At 34.2% G+C, this 15,799-nt stretch overlaps 1 protein-coding gene across 1 annotated transcript; it reads right to left on the bottom strand.

Moving 5' to 3' along the window:
* Positions 1-14,181: 14,181 nt before the first annotated feature.
* LOC132032024 (uncharacterized) lies at positions 14,182-14,932 on the bottom strand. Its single transcript, XM_059421851.1, has 4 exons — positions 14,770-14,932; positions 14,582-14,680; positions 14,360-14,456; positions 14,182-14,249 (listed from the first exon to the last, which is right to left on the bottom strand). The coding sequence occupies exons 1-4, from the start codon at positions 14,884-14,886 to the stop codon at positions 14,182-14,184; spliced, it is 381 nt and encodes a 126-aa protein (XP_059277834.1). The 5' UTR covers positions 14,887-14,932.
* Between the last annotated feature and the right edge of the window lie 867 nt (positions 14,933-15,799).

The raw sequence follows: 15,799 nt of genomic DNA on the forward strand, positions 1-15,799 counted from the left end.
TTATGTGCCTTTCATTTGTATTCCCTCCGTTTAGATTTATGTTGCCCATCTGGCATAAGTTGTGAACATAAATTAATTTTACATATAAGGCAGAAGTTCAGGATATTTCAACAAAGTGAATTTGCTTAATTGACTACAAGGTTTGTCTTACGGGCAAAAGGTAGAACTTATGCCTGATTGGCAACAGAGGCAAAACTTTTACTACTCATCAGCCATAAGTTCTAGCTTTTGCCTATAAAGCACAAATTCGTGATATTCAAGATAGTGAACCTGCTCAATTGACTACAAATTCTGTCTTATAGACAAAAGCTACAACTTATGTCTGATAAGCAACAGAAGTTCTTCCTAGCGTATTTTTTCAAGTTAAGGTTATTTTTTAGAATTTATTAAGCGGGAATAAAAATTCAAGACGGAACACTTTTGGAGACACCCCGCGTCATTTCCTGAATGAGAAATGGGCTTCACACGGTAGTCGACAAGACCCAGCCATAAGCAACCTAACTCCTTAATATGTTGAAATTTGAAAGAGCAAAGCTTAAACTAATTTAGAATTCCAAAACTCACGTGTTTGATCAAGAGATTCAACATGTTTGTGTGTCACTCACATCGTCAGAGTATTTATGGTCACCGAAGCCTAAAGGTTGTGTATGCGTCTTTAAGGCTATAGGTAATTGTCGTAAACCGGCCCATAGACGGGCAAAGGCACTAACTTGGAACCCACGCCACACTCTGCCATCTTCATACTCGTCCCGCCAAACTATTGACTGTGATACCAGTTGTTGGGCTAAACAGTCCAAAGGTACTCTTAACATGGTGTGATATTTTCCATTTTGGGCTAAGCCCGCATGGTTTTCCCAAAAGGCCTCATGCCATTAAGAATATCCAACACCTTATAAGTAACTTTTTTTCTTTTCGGTTGCCAATGTAATACTTTGTTCGCACACCCAACTGTCTTCATAATAAAGTGATTTCTAGTACTCCATCCGTCTCAATTACCTCGGGCTGAGGAGTGTCCACATGAGTTCGTTGAGGTGTTTACACAGGCAAGTTGCCTAAAAACTTCAGCTTCTTTTCAAGCTAAAGATGTGATATAGTTTGATTAGGCACGAAACTAAGAAAAAAAGAAAGATTTTCAAACCTTGTGGTTTAAAACAAGTTATAGATATTTGTGTGGTTGTAAATCATTTCATTAAGGGTAAAAAGAGAAGTTTCAAGTTAAATTATTTCTAAATATATAAATGTATAATTCCTTTTTAGACAGACTAAACCGAAAAGTATATCACATAAATTGGGACAGAGAGAGTAGAAGATTTAGCAAAAGCTTCCTAGTAAGAAATAGAAATGAAAATAAGAAATTAGAAGAGGAGATATTTCATGTCGGTTCAGTAATTTAACCAAAAGAAAAACTGAAACAGCACAGAGTGAAGAAAGACGATGCAGGGATGGGATAAACTCCAGTAACATCTAATATACACTCCAATAGATACTAGCCACGTATATCATAAAAATTACAACAACAATAACAATAACATACTCAGTGCAATTCCACAAGTGGGATTTGGGAGAGTAGAGTGTACGAAACCTTATCCTTACCTTTGAGATAGAGAGGCTATTTCCGATAGACTCTCATCTCAGAATAAAGCAATAACGTATACCATAAAAATTACAAGGCCTGTATTCATTTTCTATCATAACATCCTTTTAGTTGAGTTTTCTAGTATTTGATTTACAACATGCTACACTAGTGTTGAATGGTTGGGTGTATAGGATATCATCAAATGATGTGGTGCAGCGGATGGGCTACTCCTCGCTTAATCATAGGTTCTAGGTTTGAGTTTTGAGTATGAAAAAATCCTTGGTAGGGAACGCTTCCCCTGAATGAGCCCTACGCGAAGCTAATCCAGATTAGTCGGGCTCCAATGCGGGTATCGGACATCGAATGAGAAAAAAAATGGGTTGGGAAGGATGTCACTGTTAAATTATATTAGACATTTTCATCTTCCTCTCGCTGGAGATTATTTGTTAGTCTTTTTATGTTAATATTATTAATATTATATATGTTAATATTATATATTCTATATAAACATAATATTATATATTTTATATTAACAAATTATGTTAACATTATATTTTTTTTGGTATTATAAAATATATAATATTAATAATATTAATATAAAATTATATCATGTGTTAATATTATATTTTTTTGGGTATTATTTTTTAATGATAATTAGTTATTTTAGTCTTTATTATCGTTTATTAATAACTCATGCGAAGTCTTAAATTAATTATGAAAAAAATCTCGACATATTAGAAATAAAGTAATGTCTTGACTAAATAATAAAACGCTTAAATCAAAACCTTATAAAATAAAACACTTAAACCTAACAATAATAAGTTTCCAAACAAAACTTACTTCGGGGCACTTTACAACCCCTAAAATGACAATCCAAACGTTTCGGTATACTTAATGTATTGAGCCTACATTATTGTTCGTAGAAAAAGATATCAAGTTCTATATAAAATATTAATATACTGAAATTTTAAGACATGACTAATCTTTAGTCAAAGTATAAAAAAAATGTGAATTTTAACACTTTAAAATTATTTAAAGTATGAGAAAAATAAAACTAATCCCTATTGCGCACAAATTGGTACTATTGTTACTTTTTGTTTTTGATGGTCACTTTTGTTCCAACGCCCCAAACATGGGTCATTTAAGTTGCCCGCTCCTGATATTCAACATTCGCGTAACATGCTTCATTTTCAAATTTTGGCATTTTTCATTTCAAAAGAATATATTCCAAGATGACATTTTATGTTTTTTCACTATTTACTGTAATCAATTAATTCTTTCTTAGTTTATAGAAGAAATACAATATTAATTACTTATCCAAAAAAAAAAGGTGCAACTGTTCTGTCCCTCTAGAAGCACTTTTATGTTTGTGGCTCTTTCCCTTTTTTCCTTAGTACGCGTTTGGCCATCAATTTTCAAATCATGGTTTCAAACCAGCGTTTGGACGTACGTTTTCAGTCCAAAAAGCATGGTTTGGGGTTTGAAACCATAGTTTCAACTTTTTTAAATATAAAATTTAACCCATAAGTTTATATTTTGTAAAAAAAGACCCATGAGTTGGTAAATATTTTTAACAATTACCCCATCAATCATTTACCAATCTCATTAACTTTTTAACCTTTATTTTTGTCTATAACCTTTAATTTATGGGAAGATTATATTTAATAATAGTTACATTACTATTCATGTTAAATTTCGTTTGTGAAGTAAAGTTTGATTAAGATATTGCATTTTTTAGAAAAGTTGTAGTGTACTAATTTTGTTATAAATTATGATTTGCTTATTTGGTAAGATTGTATAAGAATTAAAAATGTTTTGATAGTTTTCACAATTTGTGGAGTTTTTATATTTATAAGAGAAAATACAACTTAAAATATTCAAATTGTATGTCCAAATATAATTTGAAATCAAATTTCAAATCATGGTTTCAAACCATGTCCAAACGGAGCCTTAGTCCATCACTGTCTGACTGTCCAACTACTACACTGATTTTGACACATGTGGAAAATTATGTAAGATGTGGGGTCCATAACACTACTGTAGATTTGCTACATGCATCAAGGGACCCATCAATTAATAAGGGAGTAGTTTGTTTTTGATTAATTGTATTTCGATATTTGTATTTCGGTTTTCGGTTCGGTTTTTAAAAGTATAAAAGCGGTATCGGTATTCGGTATTTATAATTATACCGTTCGGTAATTCGGGAAATATCGAATACCAAAATAAATTTTGTTATAAATTATGATTTACCAATCACTCATCAGTTCACTTTCACACCTTGATAAGTAAATCCCTAATTGACCTATACACACACACAAAAGCTCCATTAAAAATGTTTTGATAGTTTTCGTCGTCGCCAGGTCTCGCGATTTGTGTTGAGTCTTTTTTTATGTTCATAAGTTTGGTTATATTGTTACGTAGCTCTCGCTTTCCTTACCAAACCAAGTTTTTTAAAGGGTTCTCTTTAGTCTTGGCTTAGCTAATTTCTATTTTAGAATTCAATAAGGATAATTTGAACTATCGTTTTTATGTTTAATATTTTGCGAGCTTTTCATCAATGGCAATAACTAATGGTTCAGATTTGTTTTAGTGTGGTGGGTGCACTGGATGGTCATCCATCTATTGTCTTGAATATTTTATATTGGTCAATTCATCCTATGTTAGTTTTCTCGTTGTCGCTTCTTTTGTTCTTGACAAGAGTGTTAATAGTCCATAATGAACATTAGAGTGAATTCAAGAATGAAATTTTGACAAAGTTTGGTTGTCCGATGATACTTGCAATGTATTGATTACGTAAGATGTGGGGTCCATAACGAATACTGCACCGAACGAAGTTTGATTTAGATTTGCTACATGCATGAAAGGGTATATACCCATCGAACTTTAATAAGGGAGTAGTTTGTTTCCATAAACTTGTCCAGGTTCAATATTTGTTTAAATCCTTTTTGTTAAATAAAAAAAAAAAAAAGTACGTGATGAAGTGCAGTGAAAGACACTGATAACATGTAAGTTCAAAGAACATCCGAATGTTCTCCGACATTTACGACACTTGATTCGTTGTACCTTGTCTTAAAGCAAGAAACAAATTGTCCAAAGCCAACTTACCCAATTATAACAATTGAAATCATAATGTTAGTAAGTACTAGTAATGTTAATTAATAAATCAGTTACGCTTTGGTTGAATGAATCTAGCCTCCCTACAAGACAATTCACTTTTTTTTTTTTTTTTGACATTTAATATTGTGTTTTAGGACAAAATTCTGCACAACGAATGTGAACAATAAGAATTAAGAACCCATCTTTCAGCTCTCTATTGTCTTTTGTCTAAAGTAACACACACAGTATAATAAAATTATTCCATGCTTAATTAAACAGTACTTAATTAATAGTGGATTAAATATAACTGGTACTAAAACGTTCTACATTATTTTTAAAAATCGTGACAGCGTCTCCTCTTCATTGAAGTTCTCATCCACCAGCCATGAAGATTATATGTTTAGATTAATTTATGTATCTTCATTGTTGTTTTTATATTACATTTTTATTTATTAATTCTTCTAAAATGAACTACGGGGTTTATTATAATGCTTATCGCTAGATTGATATTTTGTTTGCAGTATCCATTTATAATTAAGGTTTTAAGTTAGATCGTGTCACTAATATGATAGCTAACTTGTTATAACATGTTAAATTACACTAATATTATGAAGAATCATCACGATGGTAGTGTAAAATAATTTGATTCTTTACCGTGTCACAATATATAACTTAAATCTTATAATTAATTAGATCATATTCTTAATTATTTCCTTAGAGAGGTTCAATTGAGTCATTATCAAGCTTCCCAAGCTTTAGAGTCTTCTAAAAACCCCAATTTTATCTCGTCATACGCATACCGGCCCGTTTATCTGTTATTCCCCATTTTCTTGTAAAGTCTATTATAATTAATCATGTGGCTCACACAGAAATGTAATTATAGTTTTGTAACAACTTTTACTTGAAACTGTGCAAATTGTTGAAAACTTTGTATGTTACATAAAAGTTCAGTGAAACTTTATTTATTTTACACAATCAGAGAAAATAATGAACAACATACGATGTCATCATTTAGATTGAGTAACCTGTTATAAGAAATTAAACTGCTTTAATTGTGTAAAAAACTCATGAAACTGTCGATGCATATAAAGCTTAAATTCATTTCTGTTTTGATAGACGAGGCGGCCCTTACGGGACCAATTAATTGTGTACAAGAAAACCCTAAAATATTTTGAGGAAAAAAAAGAAAAGAAGGAACTTTCTTTCAAGAATAGAACTGTCTCGCGTTTCTTTCCTAACTAGTCGTCGTAGTATTTCTCGTGTAGTTTCTTATTCTTTGATTTTTGTTGCTATCTGTTTTGTTGTTGTTACTGTTCCTTTTTTCCTTTTTGACCTGCTTTGTTTTTCGAGCTGAGAGTCTAACAGAAACAGCCTCTCTACCTCCCAAAATAGGGATAAGGTCTTGCGTACACTCTACCCTCCTCAGACCCCACTGGTGAGATTATACTGAGTATATTGTTGTTGTTGTTCTTTCAAGAATAGTCCCACAACACTAGCTTGTTGGCCCAATATTAGGAGGAACTTGAGCTCAAATACCTATTTTGTTTATTAAAGCTTCACTAGTTATAATAGTGTGAATTGAAGTGTCAAAGCTACAAGATTAACAAATATGGTGAGTGCAATGGAGCTATGCTCTCATTATTGTCCAAAGAGTACTGTAGTTGTACTCTGCATCGATTGATTTAAAATTTGAATTCGTCTATAATAACAAGAGGTATTCTGTTAGTATCCATATATTGCTCGTGTACTTCTCCGTCCAGAAGGTATTAGTAATGCAGGATAATATAATGGAGATTACGGACGGTCCTAATTAATGATGTGACTATGGTTGTGACAAAAAACATTGACAATGACCTAGGTGCTTGCAATGATCGATTTGGTGTTCAATTTGACACCCCAGCTACTAGAGTACTGTAATGATCGTGGATATAATGAAAATGCACGAAACTAATTACGTACACATTTTTAACGTGCTTAGCATCAATAGAGCTAATCAAACCGGCTTATAAGTGTTATCAACCTGTATCCGAGAATATACTTAAATCAGAAACTGGAAATTTCAAGGGGAAAACAAAAAACCAAAAAATGATATTTTTAGAAGAACAGTATCTGAAAAATGTATGAGAATTAAATCGAGCCCACTGAATACACAGTGCGTCCTTAAGGAAATTATTCCCCTCAATGTACCCGAGGTTGTAGAATATACCCTCCCAGGATAGAACGATTTACTCACTGTTGTAGCGGTACTGCAAACTCCGGCAACAGCGAACTCACATGAAAATTTAATGTGCAAGAAAAAAGAAGAGAGGAGAAGATCAGAAAATTTGTAAGGAATATCTGAAGATCAGCAGGTTATATAGAGCCATGGAGAGTTAGTTCAGAAAGGTTTGCACCCTTTCAGAAAAGTTGTGTTCTAACGGATGGCGGGAACATTTAAATTGATATGGGGAAAAAAAGGTCAGAAATGGATCCGAGTCATAATCTGGATTCTAATTAATTCAAAAATTCGGGTCATGATTTGGATAATTAATTAATAATTAAAATTAATTAAATTTGGTCCAAAAGATTATCAATCAATCAGATCATCTGACCAAATCCAAAGCCAAGCCGAGCTATGATGACGGCGCGAGGGGAGGTCTTCTTCTCAACTCTTTATGAGCTAGAAGATGTGCTTCTACATATAAGCACAAGAGCTTTCCTTTCCACAACCAATGTAGGATAAATCATTCATCCAAAAAGTAAAAAAGGAACAATTCAAAATTTTCATTTTCTCTCCATATTTCTTCCCTCTATTTCCCATTCATCTAACATTAAAACCCAACAATCCCCCACATAAATGGGGAATGACTATAAGATAAAGGAATGCATGGACAAGTGTGTGATTTACAAGTAAAGATTAGCTGCATCTGGATAAGTAGGTTTCTCTTTGAACTTTCCGTAGTGAACTTATATCGGATGTACTCGGTCAATTGGTAGATATGATACCTTTGAACCGTCGAACTTTGTTATACACCTAGACAACATAAGTCACACAATTAACCCTTAACCATCTATGGTTATCGCAGTTGTGTTTGTTTCAGCTATGAACACCGCTTGGTTTCATGGGTGCATAGAGAATGAGCCTTCACTATTATTCTCCTTGAAGTGGCTTACACTTCACACTCACATAGGTGATTTCTAAACAAGTAATCCTATAGATACACTATTTGGTCATATCTTTCCAAACTTAGAAACCATTAAAAAAAAACATTAATGCTTTAATAACTCATTAAGAAGCCTTAACGCTTTATCCTTATTTTTTAATATTGTCTTCATCACGAGAATGGGTTGAATTATTTGACAATGTTGAACTGTCATTCATAACTTTGTTTGATCTTTTTGAACCTAGCTCTTAGGATCTCCAGTCTACTAGGTAGAGTTACCGCCATGATGACTAGTCCTAGGCCTTAATCCCATTTCCCTTGATGATCTTCAACTGCCTCTCTAGTTAGGCTTTTTATAAGCTGATCCGACTCGTTATCTCTCGACTTTACATAGTCAATAGTGATAACACCACTAGAGAGTAGTTGCCTAACGATATTGTGTCTCCGCCGTATGTGGTGAGATTTTTTGTTATACATAACGCTCTCTATCCTACCTATTATCGCTTCGCTATCACAATGTATGCATATAGGTGCCAAAGGTTTGGGCCAAAATGGAATATCTTCCAAAAAATGCGGAGCCATTCTGTTTCTTTACTAGTCTTGTCTAAAACTATAAATTCAGATTCCATTGTAGAGCAGGCTGTACATGTCTGTTTGGATGATTTTCAAGGCACTGCTCCTCCACTAATGATGAAAACACATCCACTTGTGGATTTAACTTCAGATGATCTGGTGATCCAATTTGCATCACCATATCTCTAAATTACTGCGAGATATTTATTATAGTGCAAAGCATAGTTTTGGGTGTGTTTTAAATACCCGAAACTCATTTCATTGCCATCCAATAAGTTTGATTAGGATTACTTGTGAACCGACTCAACTTACTAATAGCACATGTTATATCTGGTCGTGTACAATTCATGATATGCATCAAGCTTCTCAATACTCGTGAATAGTCCAATTATGAATCACTTTCACCTTCATTCTTTTGAAGTGCAAAACTTACCTCAATAGGAGTCTTTTCAACATTAAAATTCAAATACTTGAACTTGTCAAGTACCCTTTCAATATAATGAGACTGTGATAATGCTGGACCTTGTGAAGTTCTATGGATCCTAATTCCTAATATCAAATTGGCAACTCCAAAGTCTTTCATGTCAATTTTGCTAGAAAGCATACGCTTAGTAGCATTTATGTCGGCAATATCTCTACTCATTGTTAACATGTCATTAACATATAAACAAACAATGACTTCATGATTTGGAGTATTTTTAATGTAAACACATTTTTCACACTTATTGATCTTAAATCCATTTGCCAACATTGTTTTATCAAATTTTGCATGTCATTGTTTAGGTGCTTGTTTTAGTCCATAAAGTGACTTAACAAATTTGCATACTTTCTTTTCCTTACCAGAACCACGAAACCCTCAGGTTATTCCATGTAAATTTCTTCCTCCAACTCTTCATTTAAGAAAGCTGTCTTGACATTCATTTGATGGATTTCAAGACCATACACGGCCGCCAGTGCTACTAACACCCGAATGGATGTTATCCTTGTTACAAACGAGTGTGTGTCAAAATAATCAAGGCCTTATTTTTTTTTATAACCTTTAACAACAAGTTTTGCCTTATATTTGTCAATAGTGCCATCAGCTTTTATTTTCATTTTAAAGATCCATTTCGAAACTAAGGGTGTATTTCCGAGAGGAAGATCAACCAATTTCCATGTATAGTTATTCAAGATTGATTCAATCTCACTATTGACTATTTGTCAATAAAGCCATCGACTTTCATTTTCCTTTTAAAGATCCATTTCGAACCTAAGGGTTTATTTCCAAGAGGATGATCAACCAATTCCCATGTATGGTTGTTCAAGATTGATTCAGTCTCACTATTGACTGCCTCTTTCCAAAATGGTGAATCTGAAGAAGATATGACTTCTTTAAATGTTTGAGGCTCATTTTCAAGCAAAAATGTCACAAAATCCGGTCCAAAGGAAGTAGATGTCCTTTGACGTTTGCTATGGCTTCGATCCTCTTTACTTGTTGTATTTTCTTTTGGTTCTTCCCATGGTCGTTTAGATCTTTCGCTAGACGACTCACATTCATTTTTATACGGATAAATGTTTTCAAAGAATTTAGCATCATCTGATTCAATTACCGTATTAACATGGGTGTCGGGATTTTCGGATTTGTGAACCGAAAACTGACATGCTTTACTGTTAGTAGCATATCCAATGAAAACACAATCCACAGTTTTGGGTCCTATTTTGACCCTTTTGGGTATAGGAACTTGTACTTTAGCTAAACACCCCACACTTTGAAATATTTAAATTTAGGTTTTCTTCCTTTACATTTTTCATATAGAATAGATTGTGTTTTGGTGTGGGGCACTTTGTTGAGGATTCGGTTAGCTGTAAGGATAGCTTCTCCCCACAAGCTCTGCGGCAAACCGGAACTTATTAATAAAGCATTAATCATTTCCTTTCATGTTCGGTTTTTCCTTTCCACAATTCTGTAGGATAGTGGTGTGTAAGGGTCAGTAGTTTAAGGAATCACACAAAAATTTAATGTGCAAGAAAAAAGAAGATTGAAGAAGATCAGAATCAGCAGGTTATATACAGCCATGGAAGCGTTGATTCAGAAAGGTTTGCACCCTTTCAGAAAAGTTGTGTTATAACGGATGGCAGGAACGTTTAAATTGATTGGAAAAAATGGGTCAGAAACGGATTCGGGTCATAATCTGGATTCTAATTAATCTGAAAACTCGGGTCATGATTTGGATAATTAATTAATAATTAAATGATTAAAATTAATTAAATTTGGAGCAAAAAGATTATCAATCAATCAGATCATTGATCAAATCCAAATCCTTAATTTTGACCTTATGAAAATTCGAGCTTATAAGCGACGATGACGGCGCGGGGGAGGTTCTCTTCTTAACTCTTTATGAGCTAGAAGATGTGCTTCTATATATAAGCACAAGAATTTTCCTTTCCACAACCAATGTAGGAGAAATGCTTCATCCAAAAAGCCAAAAAGGAACAATTCAAAAAATTCATTTTCCTTCCATATTTCTTCCCTCCGTTTCCCATTCATCTAACATTAAAACCCAACAATAAGTGCCTTTTGATTTATCTACGTGTTTAATAAACATCAAAAGTGTTTATAAGCAAAGCGATTATAAGCCAAAATCATCCAAAAACAATATGTTGGTCACCCCAATTTATGAGTTTTCAGCTTATAAACACAGTTTCTTTGATTGATATTTTTACTATTCTATCTTTCATATTTTTTCTAATTCTCAAAGTACCTTTTTTTCAGAACAAAACACCTTACATCCTCTCGATTTCATATACGTCGTTCATTATTTCCCATACGAAAGGGTAAACTTCTATGAATCAAGTGTTAAGAAGGTTCCTAAATCGGAGATCAAAAAGAAAGCTTATCGATGAGTCTATGAATATAAGGAGATTGTTTTATCAAATAATCAAGCACTTCTTATTTGTTCTAACACTTAATCTAAATACGTAACTATCATTTAAAAGTAATTATGAACATGTAAATGCTTATCAGCTCCCTCCGTCCCAATTTGTTTGACACTTTTCGCTTTTCGAGAGTCAAACTTCTTAATTTTGACCTTATGTTGGAATATAGGATCCTTAAATTTTTCGAAATAAAATTTATAAGTTTGAAAACTACATAAAAATTACTAAAATAACTTATGTGCCCTTAAATAACTTATGTCTTCTAATTTTGACCACAAGTTATATGCCATGTGCCCTTAAATAACTTATGTCTTCTAAGCATAAGTTCAATTGTTAAAGGGCAAATTAAAGACTAACCCAGTTAAAGGACAAAAATTCAAGACCAGCCCATTTGAAGGTAAGTAGTGCAATTTCTTCATTTTTAAAAGGGAAAATGACCTAATAATACTACTTAAGGCTCTATATTACAAAACATAAGGATACTTTTCCTTATTTACAAAACATACCAATAATACAAAACATACCAGATCTGGAAAAATAAAAAGCCACCATTCTCTTTCCTTTTCCCCATTCTCTGTTTCATTGAGAACAGAGCCGCCTCTGGAAAATTAAAAGCGCATCCCTTCCCCTTCTCCTTCACGCCACGGATCTAGAAAAGCCCTTACCTTCCCCCTTATTATTCACATTACAGATCTGGTTCGATTATGTTTGCTGGGTCATCTTTTAAGACTGATTTTTGGTGGGTCGGAGTGGAGAGTTCGCAAGACACCCGCAGAGGTTGTTGTTGGCAAGAGCGAAACTGCTACTGAAGATCTGGTGCTATGATTAAAGAATAACATAGTGGAAGATTGTGTTTTTGTTAGTCCAGATGTACTTGAGTTGACGAGACTGGATGGTATTGTTGTAGATTTGGGCAGTCGATGAAGATGCTCCAACAGAATAGATTGATTAAATTGCATTAATTAAAGTTTTAGTTTACACGGCTCAAAAATCGAGTTTGGGTGGAGGAACTTTAAATTTCGGGATTAATTCAGCATGGCTTCTCTCAATGAGCTTTTCCCAGCAGTAAGAAGCCATTGTTGATTCTTCGCCTCCTTCTCTCGAATCGATAGCTACTCTTTTTTTTTTATCTACTTTCTCTCTTTGTACATTTAACAAGAAGAAAAATTTGTATTAATATTGTATTAAAGTTGTATACAATGTTGTTATAGTTGTATTAAATTCCATCCCAATTTCAAAGCGAGATTCAAAATTATATTAAATTTGTATGAATACTATATGAAAGTTGTATACAATGTTATTGTAGTTGTATTAAATTTCCAAAAAATCTAACATGAACTTTATACACAATTATATACATATTTCATACAGTTTTCATACATGAAAAATGTGGGAATTCTAAACCTTGAGCGAGATCTACATATTTCATACAGTTTTCATACACAAAATTTTGAGTGAAATTTTTAAATCTTGATCAAGATATACATATTTCATACAATTATCATACACAAAAAATTGAGCGAAGTTTTTAAGCCTTAAGCGAGATATACACATTTTATACACAAATTTTGAGCGAAAATTTTAAGCCTTAAGCGAAAATTTTCGTATGTGTCTTGTAAGAAATCTATTGGTACATTTTGTAAACTGAAAAGTATCGTCATATTTTGTAAATATATCCTAGTTTTATGTATACATACGTCATTCTCCCATTTTAAAATATAACCAACTATGAGAGCTGGAGCCCAACTGTCAATTTGCTACATGCATCAAGGGACCCATGAATTTATAAGGAAGTAGTTTGTTTCCATAAATTTTCTCCCGAATAAAATGGGAAAATAACCCTCTATGACTATTTAGGAAAAATAATTATCCCAAATAGCTATATTTGTAAAATTATCCGAAATGGCCCAATCTGTACCCGTCACTTCAAAGAGTCCGGAACTAAAATGACCCAACAAAAGATCAAGTGAATCAAAATACCCCAGAAGAAAAAATAAGCACAAAAGTATCTTTAACGCAGTATTTTACTGCCCTAAAGGATTTTGTCTCTCTCCTTTAGAGTAGTAAAATACTGCGCTACAGGACATATTTGTTTTGGTTAAACTCTCTTTCTTTTATATTTTCACACTTTTTTACGTACTTTAGCCGTATATTAATCATGCTTTGAGACTCCGGAACTTCAATATTTTATATAGAACCCTACTTATTTTTGTGCGATTAATAAGGTAGGCTCAATACATCAAGGATACGCAAAAGTTCGGATTGTCATTTTAGTGGTTGAAAAGTGCTCGAAATCCATTTTTGTTTGAAGACTTGTAGTCATTAGCTTTACGTTATTTATGTTTTAGGGTTTCGTGTTATTTTTAAATTAATGCGTAACTTTATTTCGAGTGTGTCATGATTTTTTTTTTTATTATTAGTTTAGGATGTGACACTATAAACAATAATAAAGACTAAGATAATATTTATAAATATAAATAGATACGCAAAAAATATATAATATTTACTTAAATTATACAACACTATTGTATATACTAGTGGGTCCCAAATGTGATATGCCTGAGACTATCCTCAGGCCTAAGACTCATACCATCCCCACCGCCCTCGCCATCGTCTCCATCCCCCTTTTTCCTCTTAATAAGAGGGCGCTCTAAGCCATGATCATCCGTCGCCCTGGTGCCCTTCTGCATAACGTGCTTCTTCTTGGGATCTAGTCCCGCTGGCACGCTCAGAATCTCAGGCTGAGCTGGGTCTGGAAATGTGACCTCTTCCTCATCGGGAGTTGCCACCGCAGGCGCCGAAGGATGAACTTGAAAAATATATAAAAATTAGTACCATTTCTTATTTATATTGAATACATTAACGTTTGTTGAATAATCAAACTTGTGTATCGACGGGTGCCTGAGTAGGCTCCTGAGATGGGTTTGTAGGCTCCTGAGATGGGTCTGGTGCAGAATATGAGGTAGTCTAATGGACGAGATGCTGTTCAAGGTCCAAATAAAGGTTAAAAAAATTAAATAAATATTCACCTTATATTGAATAAAATTAATTTTACGTGGCTCGATAATCTCATGAGAAGACACCTCTGGCTCGGAAGGCCCATGAGTAGGCTCCTGAGTGGGTTGCTCTTGTGGACCCACTGGCGCCAAATCCTAAACTATGAAAAATTACGAAATAATAAGTAACATATATATTTAAAATAAGTACTTTATAATCAAATATGTAGTTTAAATATTCACCTTATATTGAATAAAATTAATTTTAATAAAAAGCTTACATGTGGCTCGACAGTCACATGGGAAGACACCTCTGGCTTAGCAGGCCCATGAGAAAACGCTTGAGTGGGTCGCTCTGGTAGACCCACTAGCGCCGAATCCTAAAATATAAAAAAAATACGAAATACTAAGTAAAATATATATTTAAATAAGTAATCTAAATGATCAAATAAGTATTTTAAATATTAACCGGGATTAAAAAGTCATCGAAGTCAAGAATCCTGGGTCCGTCTAAATTCCTCACAGGCCGCTCATCATCTAATGATGTGCGAAACGTCGCCCAATCGATGTTATCACGCTCCTCCATGTACGCATTCTGTCTCGGCTAAGATGAAGACCCAGGTATCTCAGCAAGTAGGTGTGTCGGCGTAAACGTAAGTGACTATCCAGCTGAGCTGCCACTGGCCTGGAACGGCTGCGAATGGACTAGAATGGGAACGGCGTCCTCCACCACCAGGTCCTCTAGCAGCACCACGTCCTCGGATATCCGTACCATCTCCGCCGCAAGCACCGCAACCCTGGGTAAGACATATGCCCTAACCCTAATATGAGTAATCGTTGTACGGCCACCGACTGCATTTGTGTTCAACAGTAAAAAATAGTTATTTTTAAAACGTAATAATTAATATAATTAAATAAATCTAAATATTCTAAACTTACCAATGCCTCGTACTGCCCCATGAGTGTTGCATATCTTACATCCCTTACGGGACGCAAAGCTAGGTTGCCGATCAATCGGCGTGTGATCCCATGATACCAGTGCATGTAATCCATGATGGGAGTCACATGATCAACCACCGCTAAAGCGCCCAACCTGTCCTGCCAACGCTGGAGCTGGATACCCATGAAAGTCAGAAATGCATCATTAACGGCGGCTCGATCGTCCCGCTGGTAGTGTCGGAGCTCATGAAGAACATCAGGGGGTATACTCTGTGTATGCCAAACTGTCTTAAGACGCGCTCGGGAATGTGGTCCTCAACGATGTCGAGGTGTATCAATGGACACCGCGACCTCCACACAGACTGACCTGCCCTGCAAAAAAGCCGGCAACCCATCCAAAATAGTAGCGTACGACGTCCATATAAATAGTTGCATAAAATATAGATACAAATTAGTGATAACCAAGTATAAAAGACGTTTAATTAAATTAATAATGTAAAGTTAAATAGTTTTACCGTATCATCCGTCATGTGATCAAGCTGGTCCCGGAATAGAAGAAT

Source organism: Lycium ferocissimum, chromosome 9 (genome assembly GCF_029784015.1).
Source record: "Lycium ferocissimum isolate CSIRO_LF1 chromosome 9, AGI_CSIRO_Lferr_CH_V1, whole genome shotgun sequence".
Taxonomy (NCBI): Eukaryota; Viridiplantae; Streptophyta; class Magnoliopsida; order Solanales; family Solanaceae; genus Lycium; species Lycium ferocissimum.

What these genes read in the sequence shown, in the direction of transcription:
- LOC132032024 (XM_059421851.1), bottom strand. Translation starts at nt 14,886, where the DNA reads ATGGAGGAGCGTGATAACATCGATTGGGCGACGTTTCGCACATCATTA. An exon ending in TCGATGACTTTTTAATCCCG is followed by an intron (nt 14,681 to 14,769) that starts GTTAATATTTAA and finishes TTTATATTTTAG; the next exon opens with GATTCGGCGCTAGTGGGTCT. An exon ending in TCATGAGATTATCGAGCCAC is followed by an intron (nt 14,250 to 14,359) that starts GTAAAATTAATT and finishes ATTCTGCACCAG; the next exon opens with ACCCATCTCAGGAGCCTACA.